Here is a 14,927-nt window from a genome sequence, read left to right as displayed (position 1 = left end):
AGATGATTAATGTACTTATGTAGGTATTTACGAATTCAAGTAATTTTAAAAACTGACTTATTTGTAATTTGTATGTATGATTTCTTAGTTAAATTACAACTCGTATACACGCTAAGATTCCAATATCCTTAAATTATTTTGTATTAAAAATAGTTTTTTATTGTAAATCTAAATTCTTATCGGAATTCTATCGTAATATGTTTTATAAAGACCAACGTATGCATTTCTAATTTCAAACGATTAGCTATTTTAAGTAAATTTTTTGGCTAAACATCAGCCGTGAGGCATTCAAAACATAACAATTTCACCCTATATGACTTCTTTCACCATTTCACGTTTTACTAGTTTTTACATTTAAAAACTGAAAGTTATTAGATCACGTTTGTTTTTACAGAATCAGCTTAAATATAATTAATATGCAAGTCTTTCTCGTAAACTCATCGATCATTTTTAAAAAGCAATTATCATTTTCGAAAGCATTATAAAACAAATATAATATTCTGACAAACAAAATTAATATTTTTTATAACACAAATTATGATTATATGATTAATAATAATGTAATTAGTTAAACAATGTTACAAATAATAATAACGTGTATAAATGTGTAATTTATTACCTATAACATTACACTTCAATAATTTTCTTTTGTAAAATTCGTTTGTGAAATTAATTTAAAATTTTGTAGAATATATTATGAAGTGTTATATTTATTTACCTAATATTAAGTAATATGAAACTAGTAAAATATTTATTTTATTTTATGCTATAATTGATTATAAAATATGATTAAAATAAAATTTGTATAATTATGTGATTACTTTTCCATGTGTCCAAGTAATTTTAAATTGATATTACTGTTTTGGAGTTTTGTATGTGACACAAATATTTCAATTAAATTATAATAAATGTATTGTCTCTGTTTGATTGTAAGTTGATTTGTGTTAAAATTCATACGAAATAAAATAAATAAATGATTCGAATAAAATATTAATCCGAACATGAATCAAAACCTATGTACTCGTATATTAGATGTTCGTTTAAAACGATCGCTGAACAATAAAATAGGTTTTTTTTTTATTTTGCAGGAGTAACGCCACCTAGAAGTCGACGTTTTCTCCGCCGGGACCCTTTCCTACACGAAGAAATCCTGGGCGGTAATCGGACCAAGGATGACTATCGTCTGGTCTTCCTGAACGGAGCTGACTGGTCATCGGACGATGGCGGTTGTGGTCGACAAACGTCATCCAGCCTTTCGGCCGATGACGATTGTGACTGGGACTATTTTATGGCCGGCCTGGACGATGACAACGACCAGACGCGACCGCCGAAACAAACACAACAAGAACAGCAACGCCAGTCGGCAGGTGGCGCAGGTACCGGTAACGGTGACCAGTTAACCGGCTGTAGCGGCGGCAGTAGTGGTGGAAGTAAACTGAGCGAGACTGACGCACGCGCAATAACAACGACGTCGACAACGTTCGTTCCGGTCGTGTTGCCGTTCCCCGTGTTCGTGCCAGTGCCGATTGTGATACCGCCGGAGCGCGCGCACTACACGCTTACTACCGCGTTCGCAAACGTTTTAACTGAATATTTTCGTGAACGGGATGCCGTCAGTGGTACAGAAGTGAAAAATGTGAACGACCAAAGGGGCGCCGGTGGTGTCGTCGTGAAAATGCCGGAACCTCCCGCGGCCGCAGTAGACGAAGGCGGCGGTGCTGTGCTCACAATGTACGCGACCCTTGACGCTAAATCGTCGTCGTCGCCGGTCGCATCGTGTGGAGATGAAGATCGCGATGGTGAGGTCGGATATTATTCGTCATCCTCGTCACCATCTCCGTCGCCGTCAGATGATTCGGACGATTCGGACGCGCAGAACATTGCCATGTCGTACGACGTAAACGATAGTCCGGACGATGACGACGATGAAGATGAAGACGACGGGTGTAATGTGAAGCTGTCCAGTATCTTGGATTCGACGTCCGCTGCGGCAGTTAAATCTGCCACCGGAAACAGTAGCGCATCTGACGAATTTTCCGGCACTGAGTCCATGGAACAGATATCCGTTGACGAGTCTTCCGCCGCCGCTTGTTTGAGCGGAAAGTTTACTAGTTTAATAATGATAACACGTGACGACAAGCCGGCAGTGAACGTTGTGACCAGTGATACGACAAAAATAATGCCCACGGTGATCCAAGATGAAGGGTTCAAACTCACTCTGGATACTTCCGAACCGGCTGATGACAGTGAAGTGAAGGTCGTAACAGGTGGTGACACATTGTCAGCTGTCATCGCGTTGGAAGAAGGTTTGGCCGATGATGATTCTTGGGTGGAAGATTTGGATAGAGACGATTTCAAAATTGAATCTTCCGAAGGTGAAGAGATGTCGTTTGAAGAAGAACCTGAGTTCAGAAGATCGGCATTAGACTTTACATTACACACTATCGTGGAGGAAAGCTGCGAAGAAAGCGAAGTTGAATCTGACCGGAATAACCAGACAGAATTAGAAAAATATTTTTTCTTTGGTCTCTGCGATAAAGATCAAGATGCTGGTAGAAACACTGACGCGTTTTCTGAAACAAGTTCTATCATGAGCGAAGGCTTCGAGTCTTTGGACAGCATCGAGCCACAACCTGCAGTATCTGAAATGGCTGGATCTAGACTAGAACGATATTTCTTAAGCGAATTCATGGGCTTCGATCGACCAGATTCGGACGGTAGTGTTGGTAGTGATAGTCCAGAACACAGTCCTGAACAACGGAGAAAAAGATTGGTTAGAGCTAGAGGAACTGGGCGACAACATTCATCACTAGACAATCTTACAGAATCTGAACAACAAGTAGAGATTCAATTGGATTACGAAGATTCGTCCACAAGTTCAGATTCAAACGAGGAATCTGTATCGTTCGAAAAAAATGATGGTCAATGTGATACTGTTAAAAGAGGCAAGAAGAAGAAAAGATCGATTGTAACTGCTCCACCTTTGGAAGCATTAGAAACCGAAGAAACCGCAGAAAATATTAATACTGTAGACGACGTACTAGATAAAAATCCAGATAGTGTTGACGTGCCAGAGGAAAAATTAACAGTTCCGATAACAGAAAACGATCAAAAACCAAATGCCACAGAGGGTCTGACCAGAACCGATAGTTTTAATTATTGGAGTTCGGATGAAGAAACCAATCTAATGATGTCTAAAATGAGAGCGTTTTTCAAGACCATGTTGGCAAACCAACCAAAACCGGAAGTGCCAGGAGAAAAGAGCAAGCCTCCTCAATTGGTAAAATTCGAGTCCGAACTGACTAGACTGATGAAAACTGTACCGGGAATTAGAGACGAACAAGTGAAAGAAATCGTCGAATATTTAAGCAGCGAGGACACGTGGAGCGATTCTTATGATTCATCAGACTACACAAGTTCTGATCTGGAGACCGGGTCTAGACTACAAGATGAAAACCGGGACACTGCTTTTGTATATCAAAAACTTATGGCTTCGTTGCGTAAAATTGAAGTACCTAGTTCCGATTCGTCGGCGTCCAGGAATTCGCCGCCTCTCGTTACCAAAGTGATGCAACACATTGGAAGCAGACTCGTGGCGCTGATGCATGCGGTTTCCGAAAATCCTGGTACTCCACGAGCATCCAGATATCACAGAAGATCTCATCATCACCACAAAACTTCGATCATTTCCACTACTACGGAGGAAGAGGATGAAGGCGATGACGAACAGTTTAATAGTCCGTTGCCAAGATCCAAGTCACACGATCCGTTATTAGAAGAAGCTCGACAAGAAGCCAGCGACAATGAAAGGTTCAGTTGGCGAGGTAGTTTCGAATCGACGCTCATGATGTCGGACTCACGAACCCGGTTAACGTCAAGTGGCGAGAGTTGTGTGACGCTTGCTGCTAAAAGACGGTCCGCTGGTGACCTATTGATAAAGAGTGCCAACAGTAGCCGGGAACAGTTAGACCGGGTGCGATCTTGCGGTAGTATCGGCGGCAGCGTTGAGGACCGAATCTGGAGGAACGGAAGAAGACGGAGCAGCGTACCTGATAGTGGTGACTCGGGTGGAGACAGCGACGATGGTGTGGTGGCCACTGGTCCAAAGTCGACCACATTACCCAGGAGTCTTCAGCAGCAGGCCATCGTGTCGTCCTCGAATACAAACTCACTACCCAGACTGCCTACTACTGCCGCTGCCGCACCCGCACCATCTCCGAGTCCACTCACTGGTATATACAAGGCGCACAGCGTACACCAATTCAACGTAAAGTCAGCCAGGTATAGACCACCTGGCTACAAGAACGTGGCTTCGCCGCCACGCAGGGAGTATAACCGCAGAAGGATCACGCAGCATCCAGGACAACAACAATCTGCGTCAACGTCACCATCCCCATCTTCGTCATCAATGGCCAACTATAATTTCCAATCGCCGCCGACCGGTAAGTAAATAATATAAATATTATAATTTAGCTGCAGCGCCTAAGTTTTAATTGTTCCGACCTGTTGGTATTAGTGCAATTTATTCCCCTCCTTAAATATTTTACAGCTATCATAGTGAAAACTGTTCGTATAAACTATGCAGTTTATTTTAATTTAATGATATTTGTATTAATTTTTATTACAACTATGACCTCTAAAATATAATAACAGGTAACCTAAGTTTAAGTTTCCCCTAAGCCTAATGATTTGGACCAGATTAGATTGTATAGAACGCGCAGGCAATCGTCGCGAGAATTCAGTGCACAATGGTACGTAGGCTTTTTAATAATACTAGTACATCATTCGATTTTGCGACCAAAGCACTCACAACTCATTTCGTCACAGTTTAAAGAGCACATCTGCACACTTCGGGATGTACGTACGTGACCTCATCGTTTGACCGAAACATGTTAATAGTCCGTGGCGTAGCCTGTAGAAAATAAATTTAATATAATATACAGTATAAGGTGAAAAAATAAATTCAAGTAGGTACATTATGGATGGTGAACTCGAGGTTCTGGCAATGGCGATCAATTACGGTACTTATATATGCCGGATGGCGTGTATACGCAATACGCATGTCATCTCAGTCTAACTTGTTCACGAATAATCATAATTCATAATGAAATAACGACAACTACAGTCACCAAGTAAAATATTATGAACAAATAAAATTATCATTTTTTCTGAGCATAGGGATTTAAACTTAAAAAATAAATTAGGTAGATTAAACTTTATTTATAAAATACAAGTAAATTGAGTGAAAAGTATCTGTACATTTGTTGTAGAATCGTGAATTATAGGTGACTTAATTGTGATCAATGTCTGCAAACATTAAGTACCTCTCAATTATAACTTAATTATTTTACCGCGCGGGTACAATTTTTCAACGCATTTTTTAAATGTATGACCTACAACTTGACAAGCAATTGTTTATACTCTCTATAGTTATGTAACGCATTCATTATCGTCACTACTTCTACTCCCAATTATAATCCTAAATACTGAATTAATTGTACATATTTACTCTATACCAAGGTATTTAATATAATATACCATGTTATCAACACGCACAAAGGGATAGTCTTGGCGTGGTGCGTACATTTGTAAATTACATAAACTAAATGTTCACTTGTTATTTACGTAACATTACTTGGTACTTGAAAATTATTTAAATACTTCGTTTCGTTTATTTGAAAATATCCATCTGCTTTTGTCGCTCCCGTGGGCTTTAAATTTAATCGTAATCTACAACACTTTAAAAATGGTCTATATACGTTTATAGGTACTTTTCATGTTAAGAAATTTCCATTAGGTATTAACATTATTACTTATAACGAGTAAAATACAACCTCTACATATACCTTCAACCAATATCGTTAAATTCCCGCGTAAACCGTTGATTTTTAATCCTGTTTATTTGTGTTTGTAAACCAAGTAGGCATTTATGCGTTCATTCCTATCGTATACGAAGCTTAATAATAATGAACAGGATGTTGTGTCTTGCGATTATAGTATAAATATATCATTACATACGTGTGATTTTTAATACTCAGTTAATTATTGTGGTTCGCCTTTTATAAAATTATAAAATATAACAATCAACTCTTTTCTTCTATCGAACAATAACGCAAATGTAGTATTATATTATTTAATTGACCTGTTTAAAAATCTATAAAAGACAAAAGAGTGTTAAGGAAACTGAAATTAACAACAAATATGGATACCTTATAATATTAAGTACCTAGTTTCTAATATTATTTAAAATATTTCTACTACCTACCATACCAAGTGGCAAGTATTTGGGTAATATTCAAATACTGCATTGTCTTTATTTATGATTCGATTAAGAATATTTTTCAAAGTATTTATCCAAGTACGATTTTATTTATCCTTTATATTTTATGCACATTCCATTAAATATTCCTTTAATTGTGGCTACTGCAATATCATTTTCTGAGACATCATTGTTTTTTAGTCTTGTTGTCATGGAACATTGTTTCGCAATACGAAATAATTTTATTTATTAATAGGTTACAATTATCTGTAACTTGTCTATTAATTCGTGACTATTGATCAATTACTGCGACGTGGTGGTCTCTTTGTGTACATATATGCAGTATCGATTCTCATAGTAGGAAGACATAGATAATTTATTGTCAAAGCACATTTAACTTGTCCATAGGATTACTGCGACTTATTATTACCAGGTATAGGAGTATAGGACCCACGCGTTCGCACTTATATAGATTCGCTCTGTATTATATTATATCGTATTATCTACTATAGAATTTAGTAGATATTATTATTTTGATATTGATGTTTTTCATTTTCTACCCGTCAAATATTTCAAACATCAATGACACCATAAACGTATTACGTTGCTGAGTTGCTGATGATATTGCCAAGTGCTTGTGAGCGTTTCGTGTACAACCAATAAGTCAACAGTTGCATGTGGGTGTGTGTGCGTACGCCAGGTGTAAATACACTCATGCGCAAGTACTTCCTTTTTTATATTATTATATGTATATAGTGTATACGCATGCCCCTTTTTTTTGTTGTTTATTTTGTTATGACATCATTTTTGTTATTATTTTTCCGTGAGGCTCCCTTTATTGTAGCTTTATAGTTATAATGACCCCGTTCGACTTATATACGTACCTACATATACATTTATAACCTATTACTTAATGAAAATCCATTAATAATATAGGTATATATATCTCATATAATATGTAAGTAATCTAAAAAAAAAATTAATTAATTAAAAGGGCCTTTTATAAAAGTTAATATTAGTATGAATATTAACTTAACCTATCTTAACGTATATTCATATAAATACTAACGCGAGTGATATTAAAAACAATCAATGAATGTTTTATAAAAAAAAAAACTTTGAAAAATTATCTGTGATTAATTCACAGATTATCCATTGTAATAATATTGCATAATATACTAATAAAACTGATGACTTTTCCAATTTTTTACTTTAAATTTGTATAGTTATATAATATAATATTATAATATAATAATAATAATAATATAATATATATATATATATATATATATATATATATATATATATATATATATATTATATATATATATATATATTATATTATAATATATTATTATATTATATATTATTATTTATTACTGTTTTTTGTTGGTTCGTACCTATTTTATGCACTCTTGTAGTGATGAAATAATTCGAAAAATATATGTTGGCTTAAAAATTTTAATTGCATTAACTTAAATTATGTGTATGTAAAGTTGTTCTATAGTTATGGTCCATAAATAATGTTTCAAAATTCAAATAACTCTAAAGAGTTGTAAAATATTAGATATAATAATAAAAATTATTCATTTAAAATGTATATAAATTCATGTACATAGTATAGTACCTTATCAATAAAATACAATACAAAATATTATTGAACAAAACAGTTATTTTACCTATTATTTTTACCTACAACTAGATAATATTTATATTTGATGTATAATGCATTTAATTCTAATTGTATTAAATTTATGTAATATACGTTTATTACATTTATCATTGAAGACATAATTGTACGTTTTACAGAATTAGGTTATAGCCAAAGAATACGCAATTTCTCAATATAATAATAGCTTGATATTTTAAAAGGTTACATTTATTTTTCTATAGTCAAAATCTATTCCAATAATATTAATATTATGAGTGGGTATTTATTGAGGATAAACGTTATTGCACACGTTATTGAACAAACAAGCTTAAATTCAACACTTTCATTTGATGACGGTAAACTGATTAACAATTAATTTTTATATTATGTTTATTAATTTTTATATTTTCTAATTAAACAACGTATACAATCAAAATATAATATTATTCACATCTACTGATATTCAATTGTAACACATTAACACTCAAACCATATTGCATATTTATCGTTTAGTTAATTATAAACTCAACGTTCGTAATTAAAATGTTACGAACTAATGTTTTCCCAGTATCATATTTACTGTACACGTATTGATATTAATTGTCATCGACTGTGAATAGTTTTAAATTTAAAAAAAAACCATGAAACCCGTCTTTTACATTTTTCGTATCTTTTTTTATGTATCATATATTCGAGCATTCCTCTTTGTTCCATTTTTACTTTAAGGATCACCACAAAATAATATATAATATGTTATATAATGTATCTAAATATATTTATGACATTATAATATTTACATAGCCATTTGACAACACAAAAACAAATCGTTTAATATTATAAACTTAACACCCTTATAAGCACTATTTTAACACGTTCGATCATAGTATTTAGTAGAATTTCAAACAGTATTGTGCATACAAAAACTACAGCACCACGCACAAATAAATTTGTGGGTACTGAAGAAATAGGCTTGAAAATTGAGCTTAACTATTCCAATTTATCATCTATAAGTTATTTTGAATTTTTTATCTAATTCCTATTGTATAGATCTCAAAATAAAACACTTGTAAACAATAAATAAATTTAAAAATGCATAGTATCATATCATGGCATAATCATAGATGAAGTGGAAAATTAGATTGCTTATGGATATCATAACCCTGTAGTCTAATATACGATTAGCCATCTCTGATGGTTTTTAACGTGAACAATACTGAGCAACAGGAGACTGGGTAATTTAAGACACCGTGACACTTTCATAATTTACGACTTGGTTATGTCTTGGCAACTTTTAACTGTGACGTTATAACATTAAAAGCATGGTCAATGACTTGAAAAAGAACAAACAGCGTACGTCGTACGATTATAATTATAAGAAATATTGTTTACTAATAGTTTTCTGTTAATAAAAGAAAAATAATCATAAATTAATAATGGATGTAGAATACAAGAAAATAACACTATACTATACGAGTATAATGTATATATAATAAATTGTATACTATGTCTATGAAAATTTATTTTGCATATCTGTATATTTTTCGACTCTCGATTTCGTGTTGCATTATAGAAACGAAACAATTAATCCTATAGTCATGTTTTAATATATAAAATATAATTCGCCGAAGCACGTAATCTTCAGTCTTCGGTTCAAATTTGACTATTACAGCAGAGAAAAATGTACTCAATTTATTTTTTACGCTTGAAAATAGTTAACGGCGTAATGATAGAGACACTGTTATAAAATATTAGTACTACTTACATTAAAGTGTATATTATGGTCATTAATTAATTTGTTTTATTATTATTGATATATAGCGTGTTGTTTTGTGTCAACAACGACTTGAAAGACTATTGTTATTATATAAACCCCACTCACACGTATAACGTATCAACTTAAAATATAATATTGTCGACAGCATTTGTGTGTGTTTCAATCAAGAATATAACAATTTTGGCAAAATCATCTTACATATTGTGTGCGTCTTTCAAGGTCTTGTGAATCGTATATTTTTTCAAATCACTCGTGTATTATAATATCAGAAATAACAGACTCGATGTCGTTTGAGTAGGAAATCGTTGATTAAATTAATTATAATATGAAGTAAATATATCTACAATTTCTATAGTATCTGCCAGTATTCTAATTATTGCATAAATAATTCAGGCAAATCGACTATAATATATAGGTGTACTATTGATAGGTAATTAAACTATTCGCTCAGTTACTCTGTATTGATAATATTTATGTTGTACTGTGTTTTTTACAATGTAAAATTTATAGTATATTTATAGTTCGAATCAAACTCCTTAAGTATATCTGTATTGTAAGAAATATAATATCTTAGGATACATCTTTTTACACTAGACAAGTTCGCACAATTCGCATAATTCTTACAATTATTGTAGGTCGATAATATTGTCAAATAAATATTATTATTATTTATTATATGAGAAAATTATCCAAAAATCGTGTTATAATAAATACAATAATATGACAAATAATATAATAATATCGTCTCGCTTTTCCGACGACAAATCGGATAATCGTTATCTGTGATACGCGACAGTGAGACTCAACACAATATGTTTGTATGCAAGTTGAGTGATGATAATAACTCATTTTTTCTCTTCCACTTATCTCTCGCATTGACGCCCAATGAATCCTCTGCAATCATATATTATACTACAATATGGTTAATTTTCATATGTATTCTACAAATTATTTTACTGGGCTCTGTCTGTTAATTTCTCGCAACGTTAGGTATATTTTATTCAGTAAAAAAAAAAGATGAAGAATAAACTCAAAAATGTATCCGTCCGTGAAAATGACAACTTATTAAATAACCATGAACAGATCGTCCCACGTGCATCGATTTAAATTCGTATTACCGTATATCTAATGCTAATGCAATAATGCGTAGTATATACCTTCATATTATTATAATGCCACCTAACACAACATCAGAATCATTCGACAGGAAATGTTTTGAAATCGTCCGGTATTTTTGTCCCTCGTAATTCGTTGATAAAATACGTATTTGTGGTTTGATAGCCCATTCAAATCGTGACAACATAATATTACAACAAAGTTCAACCAGCTCATTGTTACACGAATTGACACAACCCAATAGACGCAACTAAAATACATTTTTGCGTATGCATCGTCAATATTATTATAATATCAACTATCGTTATTGAAAATAATTGGCTCTTAGTTCTTACGGCCAATAAAGTATATGATCAATATTTTCGTTCTAAAACAACAATATTATTGTATAATACGTTTAAACAGTTTTAAAACCGTATATACTCGTATAATTCGGAATCGTCTCATACATATTTCCTATTTAAAATAGTAATATGCAAGAACAATAATTATCAAACGGACAACCGATGACCTAAATTTACCCAGAGTTAAATATAATATTAAAATACACGTTTCCCTTTCACTGATTTCGTACATTGTGTTAATCTTAATCCGAGATTAAAAGATTGTAATTATATTATAACAGAATTACTACATATATACAACGAAAATACACGCGATTAGAAAGGATACTACCAGGATGTAAGCAGTGATCCACGTTCTATCCGTATATACTATACATATTATATGTATACTGTGAAATTTTTTCATCCGAGCTGGATATTATTTTAATATTATATTTTCATCGTTTACGTTAGATGTACTAACTTCGCTGAATTCATAATAATATAAGATATTGTTCATAGTACAAAAACCGCAAGAGAAGACGTATGCGCGCATAAACGTTCGGCAGCTGGTATTTGAACAATTTTTTTTTCTAGTCCTGCAAATTATGATGTATATAACTATAGCGCCGCTGTGCAAGGTTGACTGCATGATAATAATTATGTAAAAAATATTATCGTATAAAAACCCACGTTTGTAAGACATGTAGGCGAGTGCACTAGACAAAAAACCAAATTATACGTTTATTACATGCAGGCATGCAGCACATATTATAATATGTAAACAAAAATCAAATAACTGCTGAGTAAAGTTATTAGTCTAGTCCGACAAGCGACAAGAAACTCGGCCGATTAGAAGTCTGACAACTCTTTATTTTACTCGTTGAGTTTCGGACGCGTCTTATGTATTTACAAATCGCTAATGGCATATTGATATGAATTGGGACAGGTGGTGCGTAACGAATAAAAAACAGTTTTTATTCGAACGTTTTGAAAAATTGACGAAATATATGGGTACCCTGTGAAAGTCAAATAATATCGGTTCTCGCATGGTCAGTGGTCACATAATTATTTCTTACGTCGATAAATGTATACAGTAACTTAGTAATAATAGAGAGAGAAAATTTTTTTTAAGCTACTAGGCTTTAAACAATAAATGAGCGAAACGGGGATTATTTTTTGGATTTATATGAGACGTCGATTTTTATTCGCCATTTAACCTTCACGGACGCGATACAATACGTATATTAACAGATTTCCGTCTACAATGCTGAACTTGTACGTATTTATTTCATATTATACCTTTATAGTCTATACTTCTATATAGCTATACGCATTCAAGTCGTCTACAACAATATTGATATTCAAATAACTATGCACCGCGTGATTGTTATGTATAGATAGAAATCATACATTCATATAGAACGACTAACGACGATGTATGCACTGAGGAACTAGAGTAATTATAATTAAACAGTTACGCCACAGTGTATGTACATAATATAGAAATAGTATATTATTGTACTGCAGATAGACGGACATCACACTCATGCTATTTATATTATCAAATTTAGAACCATATAGGTATACAATATATATTATATGTATATTATTACACTCGAAGCAGAACTGCACTCGGTTCGAAAACCATTACTAAATATGATCTACGTTCATGATGCATCATTATTATAGGTACCTATTATATTATTGTATTCACCATTGACTGCCAACGGACACTGATAGTACTCGATAACAGTAAATGTGACTGAGTGTGTGTGTATACGCGCGACGTGACTCCTTCCTCTGGCACGCCTGATTTTGCTTGATATTTACCGAAATTAAAACTTATACCTAAAAACTTTTATACATCTATATACCTACATAGGTATATATTATTTACATATATTAACATGTATAAATACAATCAAAAGTCAAATCAATTACCTAAATGGTAATGGGCAACCGGTGGGGAGGACTTCTTATGTTTCATTTTTCATATGTTATTTAAGTAAAATCAGATTTTTCTAGAGTTAAAACACTTAACACTAATATTTGTTGTGTGTGCTGTTTAAAAAAATCAATTGAGTGTTGACGAACACATTTAAAAATATAAAATGGTCTTTATTTGATATTATTAAAACTTTAATTTTTGTTATATTTATATTTCTTTTACCGTTATTAAGTATGTATAGTTTATGAATTTACATATTTAATATTTAAAATTACCATTAAAGTTAGATAATAAAATGTTTTTTCTCTTTCGTAAATTGGGTGATAACTATTTTACTTCATTATGAGACACTGTTAGTTATACACTTATTTGGGTGTACGTTTTCTTTTGTACAGTAAACATTTACAGTTAGGTACACATCATTTTAGGATTTAGATTTTTTTTTTTTTTGTAATAAATAATAATATAATATGCTTTTCATGTTTGAAACGCCGTATAATGATTAATGTGTGATTTTAATGATCAGTTATCGTGCTCAACCTAAATTCATATTGTATAATTATAAACATTCTAAGATGAATACGGTTAACAATATTGTAAGGTTAGGACATTATTTACATACTATACTCCATTATCAAAAGCTCTAAACAGAACTTTTTATTTATTTAAACGTAGGAAACTACAATAAATTCTTTTAATAACTTATATGCTTATTGCCTTAACTGTTTTTACCGTTTAAAATTAAACAACATTTTATAGATAAATTACCTATTCACTAGTTGTTTATTAATTGATAGTCTTTTAATTAAATCGCAATTACAAAATAATATTTTTAATTTCAGTGATATTTATTTAATTGTTTAATTGAAAAAAGAAAACCGTGTTTTTGCATTATTCATAAATTTACCGTTACCTTTCAAAGGATATCCATTATCCATAGATGATTTTATTTCATAAAAAAGACATTACCTATATGTTTTATTATTTTCATACCTACTTGTTGTTTTTATAGATTTATAATTATTATTCTTACCGCGGTTGAAGTCGTAAACATTTTATACATAAGAATAGAGGTTTTGTTCTTTACTGAGAAAGAAAAAGTATTAACGACAAATAAATGCAAATAACATGTTTGATTTGTTCATTATTATAATTGTATGTTATACACCTTGAGTATAATATTGTTTATATATTATGATATTCATCGAAAATAATTATTAAACATAATAAATAACTCATGTATAATGTTGAAATTATTTGAAAACTTTTTTTTAAATAAAATCACTTATGTTTATATTTAATGCATTTATAATAATTCACTATCACCATGTTTAAACAGTCATATACTCGGTTGACAAAAATGTTCATAACTTTCATAGTCCTTATAAATACAATATAATATATATAATGTTTAAATCTATAATCTGCTAAACGTTTTGTATTATGACATTTTTTTTTTATCAAAACTTTAATGACCCTTCATTGATCTACAAAATTATCTTTTTATTTTTATATCGTGGATTTCATAACTTGGGAATTATAATAATTTGATTCATTTTTTTCATTTTCAAGAGTTAAGTATATTATAAGCTATAAAATCATCATGACGTATGAAGTAATTACTCACTAATTAGTAATCGTTATCTTTACCGTTTCTTTGGCCTAACAAAATACGTGTATTTATTAGAATTCATTAATGTAGCACACGTAGTTAAACGCGCCACAAGTACACAACAATTTAAAACAGCCTATTGTTTCTACACTGGTTAAAGTTAAAAATATAAATATCCTCATATTGTCTACCACTAGAATATAATATCCATTATGTCAGGTTGTCGGTAACACGAACCAAG

At 31.9% G+C, this 14,927-nt stretch overlaps 1 protein-coding gene across 1 annotated transcript in view; it reads left to right on the top strand.

Annotated features, from left to right (window-relative positions):
* Nucleotides 1–14,927, top strand: part of LOC114124505 (uncharacterized) — a 58,754-nt gene that overhangs the window by 28,517 nt on the left and 15,310 nt on the right. Inside the window, exon 5 of the mRNA XM_027987764.2 lies at nt 1,089–4,442. Within this exon, the coding sequence (XP_027843565.2) occupies nt 1,089–4,442 (3,354 nt within the window). The remainder of the gene's footprint in view (nt 1–1,088; nt 4,443–14,927) is intronic.

Source organism: Aphis gossypii, chromosome 3 (assembly GCF_020184175.1).
Source record: "Aphis gossypii isolate Hap1 chromosome 3, ASM2018417v2, whole genome shotgun sequence".
Classification (NCBI taxonomy): domain Eukaryota; kingdom Metazoa; phylum Arthropoda; class Insecta; order Hemiptera; family Aphididae; genus Aphis; species Aphis gossypii.
Note: the sequence above shows the minus strand (reverse complement) of the source record. Positions and strands in the feature narration are given on the sequence as shown.